This window comes from Pecten maximus, chromosome 3 (assembly GCF_902652985.1).
Source record: "Pecten maximus chromosome 3, xPecMax1.1, whole genome shotgun sequence".
In the NCBI taxonomy this organism is placed as follows: Eukaryota; Metazoa; Mollusca; class Bivalvia; order Pectinida; family Pectinidae; genus Pecten; species Pecten maximus.
In genome coordinates, this window is record NC_047017.1 from 36,633,482 (window position 1) to 36,660,330 (window position 26,849).

Genomic DNA, 26,849 nt, shown 5'->3' on the forward strand with positions numbered 1-26,849 from the left:
ATAGACACTTACTGAGCGCGGATTTGTAAACGCTCCCTTCAATCGTTTAATGGCCAAGTAAGTTCCTGTTGATCCTTCGTTTTCGGACAGGAGTCTACAGATTTTTTAATTTAAATATCTCTTGTCGATGTGATGTCGTAAATTTTGAGTAAGGTTTATCCCTGTGGATTATATAGCACTGTGTTTGCCCAGCGGTTTGCCAGTTTATAGCTGTGTGCGAGGCGGCCTGTTATCACTATAAACTTGTGCTGGTTGTGGTACACACTGTGTACGGCCATACCTGGGAACTTCTTTGTGAGTACCTGTAACACCAAAACGACGAGCTGTATAGGATACCTTCTCTCTGTCTTAATGGTAAGATCATTTTAGTGTGTACACTGTTTATATTCATATTTGTTGTTTATTCATTTGTGTATTTACTGTCTGTGTAATGACCCTCGAACTGTATTCTGAACCTCGACGACTCATTGAGAGAGGTGCAGTAGACTTTTATATCAGTTATATATTTTCATTCATTTAAGTGTTCCTACCATTTGTCGAATTTTACTCTTTCTAGTTATTCTGAATATTAATTTATTAGTGTTGTACTTTATTTTAAAAACGACGTTAATCATGACAGGTGCACGTTTTCCCTCTGTTGTCCACACATACACAATGTATAAGAAGACATCATAAAGACAACGTTTTCTCGTACATTGACTCTATCTATCTATAGCCAACTATTGCATGGTTACTGTTTGGATTGGTTGTGTGTTTTACAGGGGAGGTTTCTCAAGCTACTACTCACTTCCTCCACATGTGTTCTGTACTTGTTTACACAACTGTAGAGTCCAGACCTCGGTCAGAGACCAGTAACGTACATCTCTGTTGGCGAAGTCTTTAAACATCACATTACAAGACATTTTGGAATGATCACAATCATGTTGGGAACGAGTCAAAATGATTTAAGAACATTTGCTGATTCTAAAATTTACAAATATGTCAGAAAATTGCATTCGGTAACAAACCCGCCCAACTTGAAAAAAACAAACCCTGAAGTCAAGTGGACATGTACTGGTGACGATGGTATATATAAAGTCATAATGGTGAAGATAGAGTTGAATAGATTGTCATGCTTACTTGTACATCATCAACAAAAGTATTCATAGACAGTATAAAAAGTTCTCTGGAAGATTCAGTAGTGGTGTATTGTATCTGTGGTAGATATTAGGAGATTTAGCAGTGGTGTATTGTAGCTGTGGTAGATATTGGGAGATTTGGCAGTAATATATTGTATTTGAGGTAGATATTGGGAGATTTAGCAGTGGTGTATTGTATATGTGGTAGATATTGGGAGATTCAGCAGTGGTATATTGTATCTGTGGTAGATATTGGGAGATTTAGCAGTGGTGTATTGTATCTGTGGTAGATATTGGGAGATTTAGCAGTGGTGGTGTATTGTATCTGTGGTATATATTGGGAGATTTAGCAGTGGTGTATTGTATCTGTGGTAGATATTGGGAGATTTAGCAGTAGTGGTGTATTGTATCTGTGGTAGATATTGGGAGATTTAGCAGTGGTGTATTGTATCTGTGGTAGATATTGGGAGATTTAGCAGTGGTGTATTGTATCTGTGGTAGATATTGGGAGATTTAGCAGGAGTGGTGTATTGTATCTGTGGTAGATATTGGGAGTTTTAGCAGTGGTGTATTGTATCTGTGGTAGATATTGGGAGATTTAGCAGTGGTGTATTGTATATGTGGTAGATATTGGGAGATTTAGCAGTGGTGTATTGCATCTGTGGTAGATATTGTGAGAGTTAGCAGTAGTGGTGTATTGTATCTGTGGTAGATATTGGGAGATTTAGCAGTGGTGTATTGTATCTGTGGTAGATATTGGGAGATTTAGCAGTGGTGTATTGCATCTGTGGTAGATATTGTGAGATTTAGCAGTATTGGTGTATTGTATCTGTGGTAGATATTGGGAGATTTAGCAGTAGTGGTGTATTGTAGCTGTGGTATATATTGGGAGATTTAGCAGTGGTGTATTGTATCTGTGGTAGATATTGGGAGATTTAGCAGTGGTGTATTGCATCTGTGGTAGATATTGTGAGATTTAGCAGTAGTGGTGTATTGTATCTGTGGTAGATATTGGGAGATTTAGCAGTAGTGTATTGTATCTGTGGTAAATGTTGGGAGATTTAGCAGTGGTGTATTGTATCTGTGGTAGATATTGGGAGATTTAGCAGTAGTGGCGTATTGTATCTGTGGTAGATATTGGGAGATTTAGCAGTAGTGGTGTATTGTATCTGTGGTAGATATAGGGAGATTTAGCAGTGGTGTATTGTATCCGTGGTAGATATTGGGAGATTTAGCAGTAGTGGTGTATTGTATCTGTGGTAGATATTGGGAGTTTCAGCAGTGGTGTATTGTTTCTGTGGTAGATATTGGGAGATTTAGCAGTGGTGTATTGTATCTGTGGTAGATATGGGGAGATTTAGCAGTGGTGTATTGCATCTGTGGTAGATATTGTGAGATTTAGCAGTAGTGGTGTATTGTATCTGTGGTAGATATTGGGAGATTTAGCAGTAGTGTATTGTATCTGTGGTAAATGTTGGGAGATTTAGCAGTGGTGTATTGTATCCGTGGTAGATATTGTGAGATTTAGCAGTAGTGGTGTATTGTATCTGTGGTAGATATTGGGAATTTCAGCAGTGGTGTATTGTTTCTGTGGTAGATATTGGGAGATTTAGCAGTGGTGTATTGTATCTGTGGTAGATATTGGGAGATTTAACAGTGGTGTATTGCATCTGTGGTAGATATTGTGAGATTTAGCAGTAGTGGTGTATTGTATCTGTGGTAGATATTGGGAGATTTAGCAGTAGTGTATTGTATCTGTGGTAAATGTTGGGAGATTTAGCAGTGGTGTATTGTATCTGTGGTAGATATTGTGAGATTTAGCAGTAGTGGTGTATTGTATCTGTGGTATATATTGGGAGATTTAGCAGTGGTGTATTGTATCTGTGGTATATATTGGGAGATTTAGCAGTGGTGTATTGTATCTGTGGTAGATATTGGGAGATTTAGCAGTAGTGGTGTATTGTATCTGTGGTAGATATTGGGAGATTTAGCAGTGGTGTATTGTATCTGTGGTAGATATTGGGAGATTTAGCAGTGGTGTATTGTATCTGTGGTAGATATTGGGAGATTTAGCAGGAGTGGTGTATTGTATCTGTGGTAGATATTGGGAGTTTTAGCAGTGGTGTATTGTATCTGTGGTAGATATTGGGAGATTTAGCAGTGGTGTATTGTATATGTGGTAGATATTGGGAGATTTAGCAGTGGTGTATTGCATCTGTGGTAGATATTGTGAGAGTTAGCAGTAGTGGTGTATTGTATCTGTGGTAGATATTGGGAGATTTAGCAGTGGTGTATTGTATCTGTGGTAGATATTGTGAGATTTAGCAGTATTGGTGTATTGTATCTGTGGTAGATATTGGGAGATTTAGCAGTAGTGGTGTATTGTAGCTGTGGTATATATTGGGAGATTTAGCAGTGGTGTATTGTATCTGTGGTAGATATTGGGAGATTTAGCAGTGGTGTATTGCATCTGTGGTAGATATTGTGAGATTTAGCAGTATTGGTGTATTGTATCTGTGGTAGATATTGGGAGATTTAGCAGTAGTGTATTGTATCTGTGGTAAATGTTGGGAGATTTAGCAGTGGTGTATTGTATCTGTGGTAGATATTGGGAGATTTAGCAGTAGTGGCGTATTGTATCTGTGGTAGATATTGGGAGATTTAGCAGTAGTGGTGTATTGTATCTGTGGTAGATATAGGGAGATTTAGCAGTGGTGTATTGTATCCGTGGTAGATATTGGGAGATTTAGCAGTAGTGGTGTATTGTATCTGTGGTAGATATTGGGAGTTTCAGCAGTGGTGTATTGTTTCTGTGGTAGATATTGGGAGATTTAGCAGTGGTGTATTGTATCTGTGGTAGATATGGGGAGATTTAGCAGTGGTGTATTGCATCTGTGGTAGATATTGTGAGATTTAGCAGTAGTGGTGTATTGTATCTGTGGTAGATATTGGGAGATTTAGCAGTAGTGTATTGTATCTGTGGTAAATGTTGGGAGATTTAGCAGTGGTGTATTGTATCCGTGGTAGATATTGTGAGATTTAGCAGTAGTGGTGTATTGTATCTGTGGTAGATATTGGGAGTTTCAGCAGTGGTGTATTGTTTCTGTGGTAGATATTGGGAGATTTAGCAGTGGTGTATTGTATCTGTGGTAGATATTGGGAGATTTAACAGTGGTGTATTGCATCTGTGGTAGATATTGTGAGATTTAGCAGTAGTGGTGTATTGTATCTGTGGTAGATATTGGGAGATTTAGCAGTAGTGTATTGTATCTGTGGTAAATGTTGGGAGATTTAGCAGTGGTGTATTGTATCTGTGGTAGATATTGTGAGATTTAGCAGTAGTGGTGTATTGTATCTGTGGTAGATATTGGGGGATTCAGCAGTGGTGTGTTGTATCTGTGGTAGATATTTGGAGATTCAGCAGTGGTGTATTGTATCTGTGGTAGATATTGGGAGATTTAGCAGTAGTGGTGTATTGTATCTGTGGTAGATATTGGGAGATTTAGCAGTGGTGTATTGCATCTGTGGTAGATATTGGGAGATTCAGCAGTGGCGTATTGTATCTGTGGTAGATATTGGGGATTCAGCAGTGTTGTATTGTATCTGTGGTAGATATTGGGAGATTTAGCAGTAGTGGTGTATTGTATCTGTGGTAGATATTGGGAGATTTAGCAGTGGTGGTGTATTGCATCTGTGGTAGATATTGGGAGATTCAGCAGTGGCGTATTGTATCTGTGGTAGATATAGGGAGATTTAGCAGTGGTGTATTGTATCTGTGGTAGATATTGGGAGATTTAGCAGTAGTGGTGTATTGAATCTGTGGTAGATATTGGGAGATTCAGCAGTGGTGTATTGTATCTGTGGTAGATATTGGGAGATTCAGCAGTGGTGTATTGTATCTGTGGTAAATGTTGGGAGATTTAGGAGTAGTGTATTGCATCTGTGGTAAATATAGTTCTGATACAATTATGGATACATCTGTATTTTATTCTATACTTACCTGTTTCAGTTTTTGAATATATTATAATGTTTACAATCCATTCCTGTAGAAAATAACACCCTGCACTTGCTTTACACCGGAATAGATTATATTTACATAACTAAATCGATTATTGTTTCCATGAATCAATTTAACCTATATCTTATTGTAAATGTCGAGATCAGATTAAATTAAACAAATAATTCACATAAAACTATTTAAAAAAATGCTAACATCTGTTAAAATTAAAATAGATGACATCGAATCCTAATCAAATGGTCGGCATCAGAGCTAGATTCCATGAAGATCAGAGAGATGCCATTTCTATGGTACAATGTATATTTATTCCATAATGCATAAAATAATCATTCCTGCGATTACATACTGTATAAAAACGTATCGTTCTATCATCGTGTAACTTTTGTATCAGATGTGATTTCTTATACGGAGATTTTACAATAGCACTGTTATATCGGCACTAAGTTGGTAAACAAGTGGGTGGAACAAAAGGCTTTTGACTTTCTTGAATTATATCTACAATCTATTGTCAACAATTGCAGTGGGAAAATAGAAATCATACAGCAAATAGTTAATCAGTTTAACTTGTTGTTGATGTTTCCATTTTAATGCATTATGATATTGTTTTAACGATAATAATTTTTTTCTTCGCATGCAATTTTCCTTTATTAATGTCCATCGAGTTATTAACTTATTATCGATTCAATACTAAATAAATGATAAACGAAATGATTTTTTAAACATAATACAATATTTAGCTATAAATAGGACATATTTCACTGATAATGATAAGTGGAATTCCATCATTAAACATTTTGTTTTACATTTATTGTATGTTGCTTTACCACTAAAACAGATATATAGTGTTTGGTTAAACGGATTGCATTGCTTGAATTCTACGTTATCATAGTTGTTTTATCAAAATGTTTAACAGCAGAACAGAATATGTCACTGGTTTTAAAATACTTGATAAAATTTATTTCACATATTTATCATTTATCGTGGTGCTTAAAACTATACCAGAGGTTTGTGTTCTTTTAATACTAAACCAACATTAACTCTAGACATTAAGATGTAATACTCGTATACCGTGCTTTTTTGTTGTTTTTTCTCTCTCGTTGTTGATTCCTTATCTATATTTTATGTTAGATATAAATTATTTTGTCTAAGTGAAGGATTGACACAAAAGTGAAATATATCCAATAGATGCACGCTTAATTGTTTTAACAGTGAATTAAATAGGCGGTAGTCATGATTTTAGGATGATTGCTGGAACATACGTGTTTTCCCCCTTTTTCAAGGAACATTCAGAAACGTTGCTGGTTTTAAGATACCTCAAAAAGTAGGTTTAAAACTTCAGTTTTTCTTTCCATATTTGATTCACACTTCACTTAATTTTTACCATAAAGAAGTTTGTATGCAAACTAAGGACTCCAGTGATGACAAAACAGTCGTAGTTAATCGTTTGCCAGTTTTCAAAGCAGTCGCTGACTATATCAAGTCTGTTAAACGTTCAGTTAAATATCAATTTAATTTCAACATTTAATTAATATATTCTACCGTAAGGATATTCATCTGTTATGCAACATAGCTACATTGTTGTAAGTTACAGTGATAAATTTGGTGGGCTTTTCAATCCGGTAACACGAATTTACGTAAGGTCAAAAATACACTTAATATAGTGACGTCCGACAAAACGACATCATTTAGTGACGTCTAAACCATTGTTTATATCACTATACCAGGTGGAATTTATGAGAAGTATGATAAGATAACTGTCTGTTTTGTTTGGTAAGGTTACATGTATATACAAATGTACAATGTAATAACAATGCAGAACAAATGGAAGCTACACAATGGGCGGAGCCATGCAGGGGGTAAACCATTAACTAAATACTTGTCTAAATACACTGTAATCGTCTAAGATTACTCCATGATGTTTAAAACTCTGTTGGATTTTATAAACACATTCTAGAACAGTAGAGAACCGTGTAGAGAAACGTTTTACATCAGGGCCGTATAAAAGTCTATGGATGTCGTTATACCTCAGGGCCGTATAAATGTCTGTAGGTGTCGTTATACGTCAGGGCCGTATACAAGTCTGTAGGTGTCGTTATACGTCAAGGCCGTATACAAGTATATAGGTGTCGTTATACGTCAGGGCCGTATACAAGTCTGTAGGTGTCGTTATACGTCAAGGCCGTATAATTTAATTTTGTATGAAACACGCATTTTCGTTGGCTGAAATAATTTTGTTATACCTCCATAACAAAATTTTTGACGTTGCGAAATGTAACGCAATTTTTGATTGGCTGATGACGTTGCGTTATAATTTATCACAGAAAAGAGTTCGCCAAAGAAAGTGAAATATCTTGGTGTGTATAAGACAAAATTAAATTATAAGAATTAACATTAATTATTTTTTCTGTTATACAGTCATAACATAAAAAAACTGGAGTGTACTCTCTTCATAAACCGCTTCGCGGTTTATTTATCAGGGCCGTATACAAGTCTGTAGGTGTCGTTATACGTCAAGGCCGTATAAAAGTATATACATGTAGGTGTCGTTATACCTAAGGGCCGTATAAAAGACTAGGTGTCGTTATACATCAGGGCCGTATACAAGTCTGTAGGTGCCGTTATACGTCAAGGCCGTATAAAAGTCTATTGGTGTCGTTATACCTAAGGGCCGTATAAAAGACTGTAGGTGTCGTTATACATCAGGGCCGTATAAAAGTCTGTAGGTGCCGTTATACGTCAAGGCCGTATAAAAGTCTATTGGTGTCGTTATACCTACATGTAAGGGCCGTATACAAGTCTTTAGGTGTCGTTACACATCAGAGCCGTATAAAAGTCTATAGGTGTCGTTATACATCAGGGCCGTATAAAAGTCTGTAGGTGTCGTTATAAATCAAGGCCGTATAAAAGTTTATAGGTGTCGTTATACATCAGGGCCGTATAAAAGTCTGTAGGTGTCGTTATACATCAGGGCCGTATAAAAGTCTATGGATGTCGTTATACATCAGGGCCGTATAGAAGTCTATAGGTGTCGTTTTACATCAGGGCCGTATAAAAGTCTGTAGGTGTCGTTTTACATCAGGGCCGTATAAAAGTCTATAGGTGTCGTTATACATCAGGGCCGTATAAAAGTCTGTAGGTGTCGTTATAAATCAAGGCCGTAAAAAAGTTTATAGGTGTCGTTATACATCAGGGCCGTATAAAAGTCTGTAGGTGTCGTTATAAATCAAGGGCCGTATAAAAGTTTATAGGTGTCGTTATACATCAGGGCCGTATAAAAGTCTGTAGGTGTCGTTATACATCAGGGCCGTATAAAAGTCTATGGATGTCGTTATACATCAGGGCCGTATAGAAGTCTATAGGTGTCGTTATACATCAGGGCCGTATAGAAGTCTATAGGTGTCGTTATACATCAGGGCCGTATAGAAGTCTAGTAGGTGTCGTTATACATCAGGGCCGTATAAAAGTCTATAGGTGTCGTTATACATCAGGGCCGTATAAAAGTCTGTAGGTGTCGTTATACATCAGGGCCGTATAGAAGTCTATAGGTGTCGTTATACATCAGGGCCGTATAAAAGTCTGTAGGTGTCGTTATACATCAGGGCCGTATAAAAGTCTATAGGTGTCGTTATACATCAGGGCCGTATAAAAGTCTATAGGTGTCGTTATACATCAGGGCCGTATAAAAGTCTATAGGTGTCGTTATACATCAGGGCCGTATAAAAGTCTGTAGGTGTCGTTATACATCAGGGCCGTATAAAAGTCTATAGGTGTCGTTATACATCAGGGCCGTATAAAAGTCTGTAGGTGTCGTTATACATCAGGGCCGTATAGAAGTCTATAGGTGTCGTTATACATCAGGGCCGTATAAAAGTCTATAGGTGTCGTTATACATCAGGGCCGTATAAAAGTCTATAGGTGTCGTTATACATCAGGGCCGTATACAAGTCTATAGGTGTCGTTATACATCAGGGCCGTATAAAAGTCTATAGGTGTCGTTATACATCAGGGCCGTATAAAAGTCTATGGATGTCGTTATATATAAAAGTCTAGATAATTTTGAATGGCGTAGTAAAGTTAGATCAGAAAAAAACACCATTCGTTTGATGGCTTTGTCAAACTGAATCATTAAGTTTGTAAAACATATAAAATGCAGCGTTTGTGTAAAGTACGGTAAACTTTGAATAAGTAATTTGTTCCAAAATGCTCGATTCACATTGCTGGTTCCCTTGGTTACATTATAAATGTAGTATGTGAAGGTAATAAAAGTGAGCCGAAATCGTACAAAACATGCATTATACAGAGCAATAGCATGTCAGTCTGGTGTAAAGTTTTAAGCATAGTGACGTTCAAAATGAATACCATCTTGTTTAAATTAGATTTCTTTTGGAGTTGTATATAAATAGGTCACTTTTCCAAACCGGAAGTGTCATATTTCGCCATGCATACAGCGGATCTATCATCTATAAGGAACTAAACCTTCAAATCTCGTCATGGATAATATCCCGCGACATGATACAGTGGGCCTGTCCCACCACATATTTTTATCTGTCTTATAAAACAGCTCGCACGTCTAAGTTTCATAATATGGCCAGGTTTTATGTGTGTAGAATAGCTGCCGCCCTGTGGGCTTCTTATGTTTATAAAACAACGGGAGATAAGGGAGTTGACTTGTCGGAGTACCTGTCTCTACGTGAAAGTTACCCGGACAACTCGGGGTCCGTATACCCGGCTACAACACTACTCACTGGTATTTTGGTTTTAAGTGAACACGAACCGGTTTTTAAGTGTCCCGTTTCCTCACGATTACTGAAGCCTCGTCCTCCCCCGATGTTACCCGGGTTCACATTTCTAAACTACACGTGTGGTAACCTGTTAACTTTATATAATTACATGAACATATATTGCGAAATGAGTAAATGTCTTTTCCTAAATGTTTATACTGGAAGGGCGACCCTTTCATATCCACGAACACTGATAACTTTAGATAGAAATCAATGAAGCTTACTGTTAATAAAATATGAACGTCGCCGACAACGATAATAATTGAGATATTATCCATCACACAAAACTGTCCCACCCCATAAAAACGGGGATATACAGGAGGAGTGTCGCCTGTGTAGACTTTAACCAGTGTCTGGGTAAAATTATATATCATTTCTCACAACCTAGCTATAACATTTACTTTCCTGGAATGCTTAGACTACATAAAGTCTTATTATGTACCGGTATTATATAATGGAATACGCTTATTTGATATATATATTTATATATATTTATTATCGTTGTTAGATGAGTATTGATCACATGATTAAGCGTACCTGCTGCCACCCTGAGATCAACGTCTTCCAGTAATGTGTTAAGTTACTAGATCCCCAGTCGTTTACCAAACATAAAAGACGATTGATTAGGTTAAATACACTACAAAGATATTCATACTTTGGTGTTTGATTGCCTTATACCTTTTATAAACTCCTATTTTATCTATCCGTATACCAAATGTCATCATACTGAAAACGTTTGTGAACAGATTTCCAGCAGAAATATAATGTAATTGAGCTAGTTCTCGGTAACAGACTTAGGCTGGCTAATGTCTACTCGAGGTTGTCTAAAACCTTACACAGACGTAATTTATAGACCCGAGAATGGTGCCTCGCCGCCGGCATGACATATCACCTTATCACTTCATTTTCTGTTGCTTAGAAATAATCTCACCACAATTTTCAAGCAGAATAAAAATCACCGAGCCACATGACATGATTCTAATCTACAGAATAAAATACCTACTTCGTAATATCAAAGTGAGAACTGCAATTTTAATCGTGAAAATTAATTCTGAAGCAACATGTAAATGTTTATACCCTATTAACGCACTAAAGATGTGATGTGATATCAGTATATCATGTCATCATGCCAGCTAATATTGTATTATCAACCTGTTACAAAGTATCTCTACATCTTACTTCGAATATTATATAACTTAATAGGTGTTCCCGGAGAACGTTGCACTGGTATTCTGACACGACTCGAGCTCCCTTAACAGACACCTCGCCACAGAAACAGCGGTAGCTTTTTTCACAGTTAGTTTAAAACAAACTTTTTAAATGAAAACATTTCTTTTCCACGTTAAACGATAAAAAAGATCAACGAATTGTTCGTTGGAAGCATGTAATGGTATTTTGAGCTTTATAACCTTATGATTTGTAGTCATGTCCTCCTAGGATTTGTAGCCATGTCCTCCTAGGAGTTGTAGTCATGTCCTCCTAGGATTTGTTGTCATGTCCTCCTAAGATTTGTAGTCATGTCCTCCTAGGATTTGTAGCCATGTCCTCCTAGGATTTGTAGTCTTGTCCTAGGATTTGTAGCCATGTCCTCCTAGAATTTTTAGTCATGTCTTCCTAGGATTTGTAGTCATGTCCTTCTAAGATTTGTAGTCATGTCCTCCTAGGAGTTGTTGTCATGTCCTTAAAGGATTTGTTGTCATGTCCTCCTAGGATTTACAGTCATGTCCTCCTAGGATTTGTAGTCATGTCCTTAAAGGATTTGTTGTCATGTCCTTAAAGGATTTGTTGTCATGTCCTCCGAGGAGTTGTAGTCATGCTCTCCTAAGATTTGTAGTCATGTCCTCCTAGGATTTTTAGCCATGTCCTCCAAGGATTTGTAGCCATGTCCTAGGAGTTGTAGTCATGTCCTCCAAGGATTTGTAGCCATGTGCTCCAAGGATTTGTAGCCATGTCCTCCTAGGAGTTGTTGTCATGTCCACCTAGGATTTGTAATCATGTCCTCCTAGGATTTGTAGTCATGTCCTCCTAGGATTTGTAATCATGTCCTCCTAGGATTTGTTGTCATGTCCTCATAGGAGTTGTAGTCATGTCCTCCTAGGATTTGTAGCCATGTGCTCCTAGGATTTGTAGCCATGTCCTCCTAGGATTTGTAGTCATGTCCTCCTAGGATTTGTAGCATTGTCCTCCTAGGATTTGTAGCCATGTTCTCCTAGGATTTGTAGTCATGTCCTCCTAGGATTTGTAGCCATGTCCTCCTAGGAGTTGTAGCCATGTCCTCCTAGGATTTGTAGTCATGTCCTCCTAGGAGTTGTAGCCATGTCCTCCTAGGAGTTGTAGCCATGTCCTCCTAGGAGTTGTAGCCATGTCCTCCTAGGAGTTGTAGTCATGTCCTCCTAGGATTTGTAGCCATGTCCTCCTAGGATTTGTAATCATGTCCTCCTAGGATTTGTAGTCATGTCCTCCTAGGATTTGTAATCATGTCCTCCTAGGATTTGTTGTCATGTCCTCATAGGAGTTGTAGTCATGTCCTCCTAGGATTTGTAGCCATGTGCTCCTAGGATTTGTAGCCATGTCCTCCTAGGATTTGTAGCCATGTTCTCCTAGGATTTGTAGTCATGTCCTCCTAGGATTTGTAGCCATGTCCTCCTAGGAGTTGTAGCCATGTCCTCCTAGGATTTGTAGTCATGTCCTCCTAGGAGTTGTAGCCATGTCCTCCTAGGATTTGTAGCCATGTCCTCCTAGGAGTTGTAGCCATGTCCTCCTAGGAGTTGTAGCCATGTCCTCCTAGAAGTTGTAGTCATGTCCTCCTAGGATTTGTAGCCATGTCCTCCTAGGATTTGTAGTCATGTCCTCCTAGGATTTGTAGTCATGTCCTCCTAGGATTTGTAGTCATGTCCTTAAAGATTTGTTGTCATGTCCCCCTAGGAGTTGTAGTCATGCTCTCCTAAGATTTGTAGTCATGTCCTCCTAGGATTTTTAGCCATGTCCTCCAAGGATTTGTAGCCATGTCCTAGGAGTTGTAGTCATGTCCTCCTAGGATTTGTAGCCATGTGCTCCTAGGATTTGTAGCCATGTCCTCCTAGGAGTTGTTGTCATGTCCACCTAGGATTTGTAATCATGTCCTCCTAGGATTTGTAGTCATGTCCTCCTAGGATTTGTAATCATGTCCTCCTAGGATTTGTAGCCATGTCCTCCTAGGATTTGTAATTATGTCTTCCTAGGATTTGTAGCCATGTCCTCATAGGATTTGTAGCCATATCCTTAAAGGATTTCTTGTCATGTCCCCCTTGGAGTTGTAGTCATGTCCTTCTAGGAATTTTAGTCACGTCCTCCTAAGATTTGTAGTCATGTCCTCCTAGGATTTGTAGTCATGTCCTCCTAGGAATTTTAGTCACGTCCTCCTAAGATTTGTAGTCATGTCCTCCTAGGATTTGTAGCCATGTTCTTGGATTTGTAGTCTTTTCCTCTGGGATTTGTAGTCATGTCCTCCTAGGATTTGTAGTCATGTCCTCCTTGGATTTGTAGTCTTTTCCTCTGGGATTTGTAGTCATGTCCTCCTAGGATTTGTTTCTATTTAAAACATAGTAATTGTTCCTGGAATATAACCAACAATAATATTAGTCAAGTGTTAACTCCTGGTTATTATGAATTATTGTGTTATTGAAAGATGTTTTCTTGCTTAATACCACATCACACGTCTTACTTAATACCACATCACACGTCTTACTTAATACCACATCATACGTCTTACTTAATACCACATCATACGTCTTACGTAATACCACATCACACGTCTTACTTAATACCACATCATACGTCTAACTTAATACCACATCATACGTCTAACTTAATACCACATCATACGTCTTACTTTATACCACATCATGCGTCTTACTTAATACCACATCACACGTCTTACTTAATACCACATCATACGTCTAACTTAATACCACATCATACGTCTTACTTAATACCACATCATGCGTCTTACTTTATACCACATCATGCGTCTTACTTAATACCACATCATACGTCTTACTTTATACCACATCATACGTCCTACTTAATACCACATCACACGTCTTACTTAATACCACATCATACGTCTTACTTAATACCACATCATACGTCTTACTTAATACCACATCATACGTCTTACTTTATACCACATCATACGTCTTACTTAATACCACATCATACGTCTTACTTTATACCACATCATACGTCTTACTTAATACCACATCATACGTCTTACTTAATACCACATCATACGTCCTACTTAATACCACATCATACGTCTTACTTAATACCACATCATACGTCTAACTTTGACATCGTTATATCATTATGTGACAGATGATATACAATTTGTAATTAAAATTAAAGCTACATTAACGATCGTTCACCTAAACATCTCTCTTTGCCTTTGTCGATTGTACATCTTTTTTTTCCAAAACATTACCGTTTGGTATTCCGGTAAAGAATAAACTTTAATATGTCTTAAATATATAAAATGTCTTTAGAATATACATGTCATCAATATTCAGTCGCGAAAATAATGACGGAGAAAATTAACTTATCAAAGTATATCTGTATGTAACCCAGTTATTTATCTGTAATTTCTCGTAACCCTCCATGCTTTAATAGGTAAAGCTTTTCTCTCGGTCCTAACATTACTAAAGATCAAAAACAGAATAATTAATCTGGAAGTCTTATACCTAACTTTCCCTATCATAAAAAACATGCGAACCAGTATGCGAGTCTCCCTGTATGCAGTACTACTGCGCATGACCAAACCTGTATCTTCTCGATAAAGGCGTGCATTCAATGATGTTGATTAAATCTACTTCCGGTTGTTGAAAAACATATCTGTAGTTCTTGAAACCCAAAACCCTTAGACTTGGCATGAGTGTATGGATGTCAATGTCTTAGATGTTATCGCGCGGATATAATTCTGTAACGTATGTTGTAATGCTGTTCCTTATTTCTGCATCCATCTAATCTATCGGACTTTATGAATCTCGTCTGGATTACGCATTTATGTTTGAAGAAAAACAGCATTGGAACTTTTAATATCGAAATGTGTGTACATGAAACCTAGCATGTTTAAAAAAAACTCCAACAAGTGAGTCATTTATTACGAGACTTGGAATGTTTAAGAATGCATTCTAGCTTTCTCAACACAACAACTGTTGAGTTGGCGCCCCTCTGTTATCAGCCCCGAACCATCAATTAACATAGCTTGTCTGGTCTTTAATGCAGGTGCAGATTCGTCCCGATCAATCACATAGGTTTGTCACAATTTAAATGCTAAATTAAAGATATTTCTTTGGACCAAACTTTTAGATATTATCTTTTATTCCCAGTTTCTCCAAAAGTTTGTCATTAATTTGTATATCAATTTCCATGTATCTCGACTCGAGTCTGTTTCGCTTTCCAATAGTTCGCCATGGTGATTCAGTATACCAGTTTGGACTCTCTAGCGACACTCACCAGAGTGTTGAGGGTGTTCCTTCTGGTGGGTAAAGTGAAATCAGTGACCGAGGTAGTCTGTGATTATTAACAATAATACAGGGTGATATAACAATCCTATAAAATAGCGTGACACCATTTGATTGGGAGACAAAGTCAACGATGAAAGTAAGTTATATTTCAAATTACATACTGAAATACGCAAAAAGATTTTACAAAGAAAACATACAAGTTTCGTTAATGTAATAGATATGAACTTAGGATCGGATACAGTACCCCGTATATAGCAAATAACGGATACAGTATCATGTATATAACAAATAACGGATACAGTATCATGTATATAACAAATAACGGATACAGTATCATGTATATAACAAATAACGGATACAGTATCATGTATATAACAAATAACGGATACAATATCTCGTATTTAACAAATAACGGATACAGTACCCGTATATAACACATAACAGATACAGTACCCCGTATATAACAAATAACGGATACAGTACCCCGTATATAACAAATAACCGAAACAGTACCCCGTATATAACAAATAACGGATACAGTACCCTGTATATAACAAATAACGGATACAGTACCCCGTATATAACACATAACAGATACAGTACCCCGTATATAACAAATAACGGATACAGTACCCCGTATATAACACATAACCGAAACAGTACCCCGTATATAACAAATAACGGATACAGTACCCTGTATATAACAAATAACGGATACAGTACCCCGTATATAACAAATAACGGATACAGTACCTGTATATAACAAATAACGGATACAGTACCCTGTATATAACAAATAACGGATACAGTACCCCGTATATAACACATAACCGAAACAGTACCCCGTATATAACAAATAACGGATACAGTACCTGTATATAACAAATAACGGATACAGTACCCTGTATATAACAAATAACGGATACAGTACCCCGTATATAACACATAACCGAAACAGTACCCCGTATATAGCAAATAACGGATACAGTACCCTGTATATAACAAATAACGGATACAGTACCCGTATATAACAAATAACGGATACAGTACCCCGTATATAACAAATAACGGATACAGTACCCCGTATATAACAAATAACGGATACAGTACCCCGTATATAAGAAATAACGGATACAGTATCCCGTATATAACTAATAACAGATACAGTTCCCTATATATAACAAATAACGGATACAGTACCCGTATATAACACATAACCGAAACAGTACCCCGTATATAACAAATAACGGATACAGTACCTGTATATAACAAATAACGGATACAGTACCCTGTATATAACAAATAACGGATACAGTACCCCGTATATAACACATAACCGAAACAGTACCCCGTATATAACAAATAACAGATACAGTTCCCTATATATAACAAATAACGGATACAGTATCCCGTATTTAACAAATAACGGATACAGTACCAGTATATAACTAATAACGGATACAGTACCTGTATATAACTAATAACGGATACAGTACCCCGTATATAACAAATAACGGATACAGTACCCCGTATATAACAAATAACGGATACAGTACCCCGTATATAACAAATAACGGATACAGTACCTGTATATAACAAATAACGGATACAGTACCCCGTATATAACAAATAACGGATACAGTACCCGTATATAACAAATAACGGATACAGTACCTGTATATAACAAATAACGGATACAGTACCCTGTATATAACAAATAACGGATACAGTACCCGTATATAACAAATAACGGATACAGTACCCGTATATAACAAATAACGGATACAGTACCCCGTATATAACAAATAACGGATACAGTACCCGTATATAACAAATAACGGATACAGTACCCGTATATAACAAATAACGGATACAGTACCCCGTATATAGCAAATAACGGATACAGTACCCCGTATATAACAAATAACGGATACAGTACCTGTATATAACAAATAACGGATACAGTACCCGTATATAACAAATAACGGATACAGTACCCCGTATATAACAAATAACGGATACAGTACCCCGTATATAACAAATAACGGATACAGTACCCCGTATATAACAAATAACGGATACAGTCGCCGGTACGACTGTTAAAATCGTATACTTCCATTACATACAGCGATACGTTGAATCCACTGAATCCACGTCATACAGTCGATTAAAGTTTTGTCGATGTGTTATGGTACAAATGATACACGGGTACAGTTGCCTACCGCAGCTCGGGGCCAGGTCTGATTCTTATCGGGGAGTCTGTCGGGCTGCCTTGCACTGGAACGAAACAATCACTACCTTCAAATCACTCAAACTTAAATATATACATACGTATAATGTCACGGTAAGAATCCATTTGTGGAAGCTTAATGTTAATTGTGCGCCCGATGACGAGACAATTTGTAGAAAAAATGTCAAAACGATTGCTTTAGAATTAAAAACAAACCAGTGTTATTATGCCATACTCTTTGTTGTTGTCGATGTGTTCTGTTTAACAGTAAGCTAAGCTGACATTGGAAATATCGTTTCTGTCGTGAAAACAAAGTAACGCGCAACAATTGCAATAGAAAAATACCTACGTTGTAAAAATTGTAAATAACGCCGTTATGATGGAACCAAACTTATTAAATAATGAATCAGAGCAATAGATGTGTAAAAACGAATTACAGATAAACATAAGTTATATATCTAGTTTAAAACTGCAATACAATCAAAACATCACTTCTATGGTTTCATAATACTATCCACAAAGGTAATGTAGAATGTTTGTGTAGTCTATTTGTGTAACTTGTGGTTACGCCCATCGCCTGTGAGCCCGTCACCGAATTTCCCATCCCGGGGTCCACTCTGCTGATCAAATGATTGACATGTAAGGTCCATATCAGCAACGCATGCTGAACACTCTCAGATAGCTAAATAGCTTTATCAAAACCAGTATCTAAAAAATCACCCCGGAACGACCCGTACTTATCGGAGCTTGCAATTTACCGACAGAGGAAATTACGCAAGGCGGTAAAATGGATTTGATGGATGCACGAGACGGATTAATGTACGTAAAAAACCGGTAGATAGAAAACAGAAGTGTTGGAGATAAGACACAGGTCGAGATTTCTACAAAATCTACTAAATTCGTCCATAGCCGGGTCAGGTTCATACAGAACAAATAAAGCTGACTCAAACTTGAAACACGATTCACAACAACGCCACTTCTGAACCGTTCGGTTGTAATGTTCTTATCTTGATAAGTTTAGGACACAGATAATTTTTCTTCAGAGTTGCGAAACAATATATTGTTCAGTGTTTAATGATCAGAGTTCATTATGTTTGCGATAAAAAAATGCATGGTTCATGTTTGTCTGATGTATATTTTGCCATTTATTATCCCAGTTAAACACCCAGGTGTATCCTTGCAATGATCAGTTGTCAGACTGGGTAACACTGTTCAACATTTAGGTGAATATTTGGAGGGTTCAATGTGACATTATTGATTCAAACGCCTCTTGAATGAATTCAAATTGCTTGCGGATATAACTTTTTCAATCAAACTGTTCTATACCAACTGTTGTTGAATAATTTAGTATTACTCAGTGGTCATGATAAATTAGCGATACAAAGCAATGCTTTGGAAAATGTTTATGAAATTTTGCGATTTAAAGAGTTGTTCAGTGTTAACGATACTCTGAGTTTGCGATGTAAAGATTTGGGCAATGTTCATGATAAATCAGACAGACAGACAGACAGACTATGTCAGTAGAGAGTTCGTCTGTGTCAAGTAGTAGATGTTGTAGTCTTCGTGAGAGTTGACCTATTTGTTTCGTCTAATGCATCGTCGCTCTTCTCCTCTCTCTATACCTGATACTTGTTTTTGGTTTCGTCATTTGGTAATATCAGTGTGTATTAGCTAGTATGTATATGTACATATGAAGGTATTGGTCTCATGCATCACGAGATGACGGTTCTCATTGGAGATGAAATACCATGACGTATAATTTGTCCAGGTTAAGTTATCGTTATCCTAGCCGAAGGTCACGAATTCCTCATATAATTGATATGAGCAACATAGACGTTAGTTTGTCGAATATATATACGGCATTGTACTTTAGTGAGATAATCCCCAAGTATTACGGATCTATCTGGCGAGTACGTATGTAGAAAAATAGCCGGAGGGATCGGTTTTTGTTTGATCTCTCACCAATACACTGACTTTATTCTCTTTAAGATTAAATTTAAGTACTGTGATGGGGCAGCTATAAATCTCCGTGTCGCCAATTCTAATTGGATGTCCTACCCTGATAGCCCATTTGTACCTCAATACAGCACATTGCACGACCAGTTGTAATCCCCGCCCGTCACTCTCGCTGCCTTTTACAAATATACACTGTTGTACATAGCAGACGCCCAGCCCGGCTTTGTCATCAGGCTACGTTAAATGGCGTCGGAACAAAAACACCTTGTCGCTTTAAGACTAACACTTGAACTAAAATCTTTGTCAAAAGCATTCATCACGGCGCTGTCAAGACGCTATAAGAAGCTAGAAAAGAACAAATATTTTGAGAGCCCGTCTTTATATGCTTTTGTGAAGAGATCAAATTTACTATTGACAATTTTCTACCTGGCTTTCTTTTCTCCATTACAGGTGTGTTAAAGGACTATCTCAAGCGAAAAAACAGTGTTTAGTGCTACAAAGACGAGGAGAAGTTAATACACTGGAGACCATACAGACTGTCTCTATATGATGGGACCATCGCCAGGCATGAAAAGCGGAGAAATGATGGACTCGAGGTTACCACAAGGCCGTGACTGGGGGACAAAGGACCAGTGAGCTCTAACACCCGGGCTAACGTACCCCGTCAGCACTCGTCCGTACCACTATCAAATATCGTCGGTAAGAGGGCTGTAATGATAGCTTGTCAGTCGCAGCCGTCATACCACGCCACAGTCTATCCACCCGGTGTACACACACTTGTATACATGTGAACTGTCGGCTTTGTCAAGAAAGTGAACATTTTTCTACCTGGATGAATGATTACCTATAGGTCATATGCAGTCATTATGCCTCGATTGAAAAAAAGCGAATAAGAGAAAATAAACATAATTGGATTTTTTAAATGTTCTTTCATCCGCGTGTTTGTAGAGATTTTCAATCGTCTAATGCTATCGTATAGTGTTGAACTTATTCCCTGCCAGAATATAAGTCGTGTCAGTGTGTTTGACTTGATTTATCCCGAGCATACGAGTGTCTCACACCCAACTGGCCAAGAGAGCAATTTAGCTGGATAATATTTTTGACTGGAGAGATAATTATAGGTTTGTGAACGATCGACCGTTATTGACAATGAGGCCTATGTAGACCCATCAGAACGCGGTATTTCTTCAGTGTTTGGCGAACCATCGAGGTCTTCAAATCGCAAATATACAGCCAAGCAACACAGGAAAAGCCAATGGAGTAAAGAGAAAGTTTTCCTAACACATCCTGTTGCTACGAACCTGAGACAAGGTCATTATACACACTGAACGATAGTGAGGGATAGCTAAGACTTTGTTTAAAAGAAACTTTGACATCCAAAGGTAGAGAGTGGGGTTGTGTTAAAAATCGCCGAGATTATCGAAGTGTGTAACATAGGTCGCCATCCTGGCAGTGTGCAGCCAGACGTTGATGCTCGGTATGTAAACAGTGTATGTGAAGCGCTGCTGATAGCGAAGTATACCCAGTACGTACCCGATCACTCGGAATAATGACGGGTCGTCCGTGGCTTACCTGTCAACCTTCATAACGTTTAAATGAATATTGTTCTTGCCGCGACAAACCCCATCTCACGGTCAATTACTCGGGAACAACGCAGCCATTTTAGGCCGCTTACACCGTTCAGGAATCAAACTGTCGGAGACCTATACGGTAATTCGATGGCGGAACAAATGATTAGTTGGTGAACAATTGTAATTCTGAGCTATACGACTCCTTCGATAGTTTCTGTTGGTGTTCAACAGACCTGGATTAAAACTAAGACGTTTAGTAGATAGCTGACAGTGTCTAACAGTAATGGTGTAGGTGTCCAGTCAGTCACATATCGCAAACATGTTTAGACTGTGACACCAGTTATGTCTGACAGCATGTTTGAGTATCGGGAGATTCGGGAACCTCCTCGAACTAACTGTAGCCAACTTCCCGACTCATGGCACTTCAAAGGACACGTACATACGGCTTCTCTGGCTGTGTGTACCGTGCTCATCATATTCGTACTTGTACTGGGCTGTGTGGGCAACGGAATTGTTCTCCTATCTGCTCTTAAATGGAAGAAGCTGCGAACAAACTTCGATGTGTTGGTGCTAAACTTAGCAGGGGCAGACTTCCTTACATGTACGTGTTTGGCCCCTATATTTATGTTCCTCTTGTATTCGGACCCTCCGACTCCTGTAACGTTTTGTGGGAGTATCCTGTTCATGGGGACGGTCAGTGGAATGCTATCGCTGTTGACCTTGGTTGCTATTGCCCTCCATCGCCTGTCCCGTGTGATCGGACGGGCCAGGGGCTCATTAACATTAAAACGTACTGGGGTAATTTTAGGGATGATCTGGATTGTGAGCCTGTCGGTTTCCTTAGGCGGGACGCTTCACGTGACGTTGGACTGGAATGGACAATTGGGAACGTGCCAACCTATTATCAACAGTCCCAATCGCTTTCAGCAAAATTTCGTCTTATTCTTCTTAGCACCTGTGACAATAGTGAGTTTCGTAGTGATCACTTTGTCTTATTCTGTGATTTGCTGGACAGTTCAGAAACAGGGGAGGTTGATTCCAGAGAGCGGATCGTCCCCGAAATTCCCCGGAGATAGTCACGACAGCCAAACTTCGGAATTCCTCCGGGACAGTCCACAAAAGGGCTGTAGTCCTGTGACCCGCAATTGTTGTACGTGTTCCAGCCAAAGCTTTGTGAACAAGGACAACAAAGCATTGACAATGTGTCTGGTAGTCATTTTTACAATGGGACTCTGCTGGGGACCTTTAATTATTTCGCAGTTTATCGAAATCATCACAGGAGAATCCATTATTCTTTATCAAGTGAAATTATGTGGAATAGCTTTAGTGTTTCTTAATAGTGCTCTTGACCCTTATATATACGCCCAGCATATTGGTCAAATGAAACACAGGTACAGTAGATGTTTTAATAGTCTAGTCACATGCAAATCAGTCAGTCAGCGAGTTGTGTCAAGACTACCTCGCGGTAGTCAATTAGGAGTGGACGTATCCGCCAACAAACGGACTAAGTCCATTCGGGGTGGTGGGGGGTCCACCGACAATACAAAGACAGCCGCATTAGTACCTAGTAGTAACATTAAAAAACTGATAGAGAAATGTGTGTCGCCCTCCACTACCACAGTTAACCAGGCCAGTGTTTACAGACACAACCTGCTCCTCCACACCAACTCATGCAAACACCACACAATCTCCCCCCGGATTGCCGACTGCAGTACGTACGTAGTGGAGGAGGGGTCAAGAGGGGTCATCAACGGCTCCTGTAGCCAAACGACATCAAAGGAAAACCAATGCTTAATGGAGTAACGCACCATTATTATGACGTATATTGTGACATGCGCAGTGGAATATCCTGGATCATGACAGGAAGTGCCTATCACAGTATATAATTCTAGTAACATATTTCATTATGAATTAGTCTTGTAAATGTTTATGAAATCTTATAAAACTATTTTAACGCAAGTTAATATATACAATTTTATGCTTACTAAAATGTGCATTAATGGTTGTATAATATGTTTTTGGAACTTTATCGATACATATATCTTTACAGTGGAATCACACAGATAGTGATAGTGTGTGTTGACAGGCTATATATACCATTAATTTGGATTATATGCAATACTTATGCGAGTGTGCCTTGGCAGTATAGTTGAGATGGTCGTTAGCTGGTTAAGAATACATCAGAATAAACACTGTATTTCTACCATGTTCAATAATAGGACAGTTAAAATGTATGTGCTACACCTCGTGCCAGTTAAAACAGCACCAGGAAACGTATCCAATACAAAATTCTCGAATCCGTAATTGGGTTACAGTAAAACCATATTTTAATTTACGACACTCGGGTGTGTACCTGTAGTTTTTAGTGGTCCATCATATAGACAGTTCATTCCCACAAAGGTAGTTTAAATGCAGCTACTTTCGGCATGTTCGTTTGGGGTTTTAAATGCCTAGAAAGTGTCCCGACTATATAACGCTGGGTACAGGCGTGAACTGTGCACATTGGTATAAAGACGCCCTTGGGCAGTGTAATTCACCATGCATGCTATTAAGGTTCTTTAAAAATCGTTTATTTTGATATTGAATGATTCAACAATTGGATATGTTGAATGTTTTATTTTCGAAACCGATATGTCGCCTTCAAACATATGCAGCTATATGTGTAATTTGGGGATCATTTCGTAACTAAAGCAATTAATGAAAAAATGATGTCTGGAAATTTAATTTTGAGTGTTCTGTGTTTAGTTTATCTGTTTCCCCCTTTTTCAAAAACGGACGTCACAGCAAAGTACATATACTAGTAACACTAAATTCCCTTAAAATAGACGTCATAGCAAAGGTACATATACTTGTATAAGTAAAAATAAATTCCCTTAAACTGGACGTCACAATAAAGATACATATACTAATTACACATTCTAAATTCCCTAAAATTGACACCAAATGGAAATATATTTTCTGTCAGAATGGCTCTTTAATGAACCCGTTCTGTCTCGCGTTTTTCGCACAGAAAGGTATAGACTGCACGTGTCTCTGCATTAATTAACGTCAGTGATAGGCAGCCAATATTTGTGTAGTATTAAGGTGTCCTGGGTATAGCCGGCCAATATTTGGGTAGCACTAAGTAGTCCTGGATATGACCCTCCATTCAACGCCCCCTCCACACTTTAGTACCAAACTTTAATGTCGCTGTTTGTCTTTAAGATGAGTACACGAATAATGATAAGTCAAACAAAAATGTTATGGTTGGTCGCGTCGAACTTAGTGTACTTTAGAGAGATTCCTCGGGGCTTAATCAGCTATGGAACCCACTGTAGTATGAAAATGGGTGATACTGATGAAGTGTGGCATTGAATGATGAAGAAATATGTCATGAGATGTTGATGAAATGTGACATGGGATGATGAAGTGTGACATCGGATGATGAAGTGTGTCATGGGATGATGAAGTGTGGCATGGGATGATGATAAGTGTGACAAGGGATGTGATGAAGTGAGACATGGGATGTGATGAAGAGTGACACGGGATGTTGATGAAGTGTGTCATGGGATGATGATGAAGTGTGACACGGGATGATGATGAAGTGTGGCAAGGGATGTTGATGAAGTGTGGCATGGGATGTTGATGAAGTGTGTCATGGGATGATGATGAAGTGTGACATGGGATGATGAAGTGTGTCATGGGATGTGATGAAGTGTGACATGGGATGATGATGAAGTGTGGCAAGGGATGTTGATGAAGTGTGACATGGGATGTGATGAAGTGTGACATGGGATGTTGATGAAGTGTGTCATGGGATGATGATGAAGTGTGACATGGGATGATGAAGTGTGTCATGGGATGTGATGAAGTGTGACATGGGATGATGAAGTGTGACATCGGATGATGAAGTGTGTCATGGGATGATGATGAAGTGTGTCATGGGATGATGATGAAGTGTAACATGGGATGATGAAGTGTGTCATGGGATGCGATGAAGTGTGACATGGGATGTTGATGAAGTGTGTCATGGGATGATGATGAAGTGTGACATGGGATGATGAAGTGTGTCATGGGATGTGATGAAGTGTGACATGGGATGATGAAGTGTGACATTGGATGATGAAGTGTGTCATGGGATGATGATGAAGTGTGACATGGGATGATGAAGTGTGACATCGGATGATGAAGTGTGTCACGGGATGATGATGAAGTGTGACATGGGATGATGAAGTGTGACATCGGATGATGAAGTGTGTCATGGGATGATGATGAAGTGTGACATGGGATGATGAAGTGTGACATCGGATGATGAAGTGTGTCATGGGATGATGATGAAGTGTGACATGGGATGATGAAGTGTGACATCGGATGATGAAGTGTGTCATGGGATGATGATGAAGTGTGACATGGGATGATGAAGTGTGACATCGGATGATGAAGTGTGGCATGGGATGATGATGAAGTGTGACATGGGATGATGATGAGTGTGACAAGGGATGATGAAGTGTGACACGGGATGTGATGAAGTGTGACATGGGATGATGAAGTGTGTCATGGGATGATGAAGTGTGACATCGGATGATGAAGTGTGTCATGGGATGATGATGAAGAGTGACACGGGATGTGATGAAGTGTGACATGGGATGATGAAGTGTGTCATGGGATAATGATAAGTGTGACAAGGGGTGTGATGAAGAGTGACATGGGATGTGATGAAGTGTGACACGGGATGTGATGAAGTGTGACATGGGATGTTGATGAAGTATGCCATGGGATGATGAAGTGTGTCATGGGATGATGATAAGTGTGACAAGGGATGTGATGAAGAGTGACATGGGATGTGATGAAGTGTGACACGGGATGTGATGAAGAGTGACATGGGATGTGATGAAGAGTGACATTGGATGTGATGAAGTGTGACATGGGATGATGATGAAGTGTGGCATGGGATGATGATGAAGTGTGACATGGGATGATGATGATGAAGTGTGACACGGGATGTGATGAAGTGTGACACGGGATGTGATGAAGTGTGACACGGGATGTGATGAAGTGTGACACGGGATGTGATGAAGTGTGACATGGGATGATTAAGTATGCCATGGGGTGATGAAGTGTGTCATGGGATGTGATGAAGTGTGACACGGGATGTGATGAAGTATGCCATGTGATGATGATGAAGTGTGACACGGGATGTGATGAAGTATGCCATGTGATGATGATGAAGTGTGACATGGGATGATGATGAAGTGTGACACAGGATGATGATGAAGTGTGACATGGGATGACGATGAAGTGTGACATGGGATGTGATGAAGTGTGACACGGGATGTGACATCAGTGTGACGATAAGATTTAATCGTCCAGTGAAAACCCGTGAATGTAAGTTACGTCGTGATTTAAGAAGTGTGTATGCGTGTGATATCGGGGATTATTAATAGCATATCGTTTGAGATGTCTAAAAGCCATGAGAAACGACAATAAAAAACTGATTAAACAAATCAGATGTGACAAAAATATTGTAAGACATGCGTGGAAAGAGAGAGAAGAAATTTTGAAATACATGCTTTGATTATTTACAGAGAATTTGGTGCAAGTAAATGTTGTGTAATAGATATTTTGTGTTCATTTTATAAGATAAAAAATAAATCTTGATAATACATAAATCAGTTTCCATGTGATGTTTTTT

General features: G+C 38.5%; 1 protein-coding gene across 1 annotated transcript; it reads left to right on the forward strand.

Moving 5' to 3' along the window:
- LOC117324051 (probable G-protein coupled receptor 75) lies at nt 1-26,830 on the forward strand. The gene is made up of 2 exons (XM_033879664.1): nt 1-354; nt 20,058-26,830. The coding sequence occupies exon 2, from the start codon at nt 21,521-21,523 to the stop codon at nt 22,979-22,981; it is 1,461 nt and encodes a 486-aa protein (XP_033735555.1). The 5' UTR covers nt 1-354; nt 20,058-21,520; the 3' UTR covers nt 22,982-26,830.
- The last annotated feature ends 19 nt before the right edge of the window (nt 26,831-26,849 follow it).

What these genes read in the sequence shown, in the direction of transcription:
- LOC117324051 (XM_033879664.1), top strand. Translation starts at nt 21,521, where the DNA reads ATGTCTGACAGCATGTTTGAGTATCGGGAGATTCGGGAACCTCCTCGA.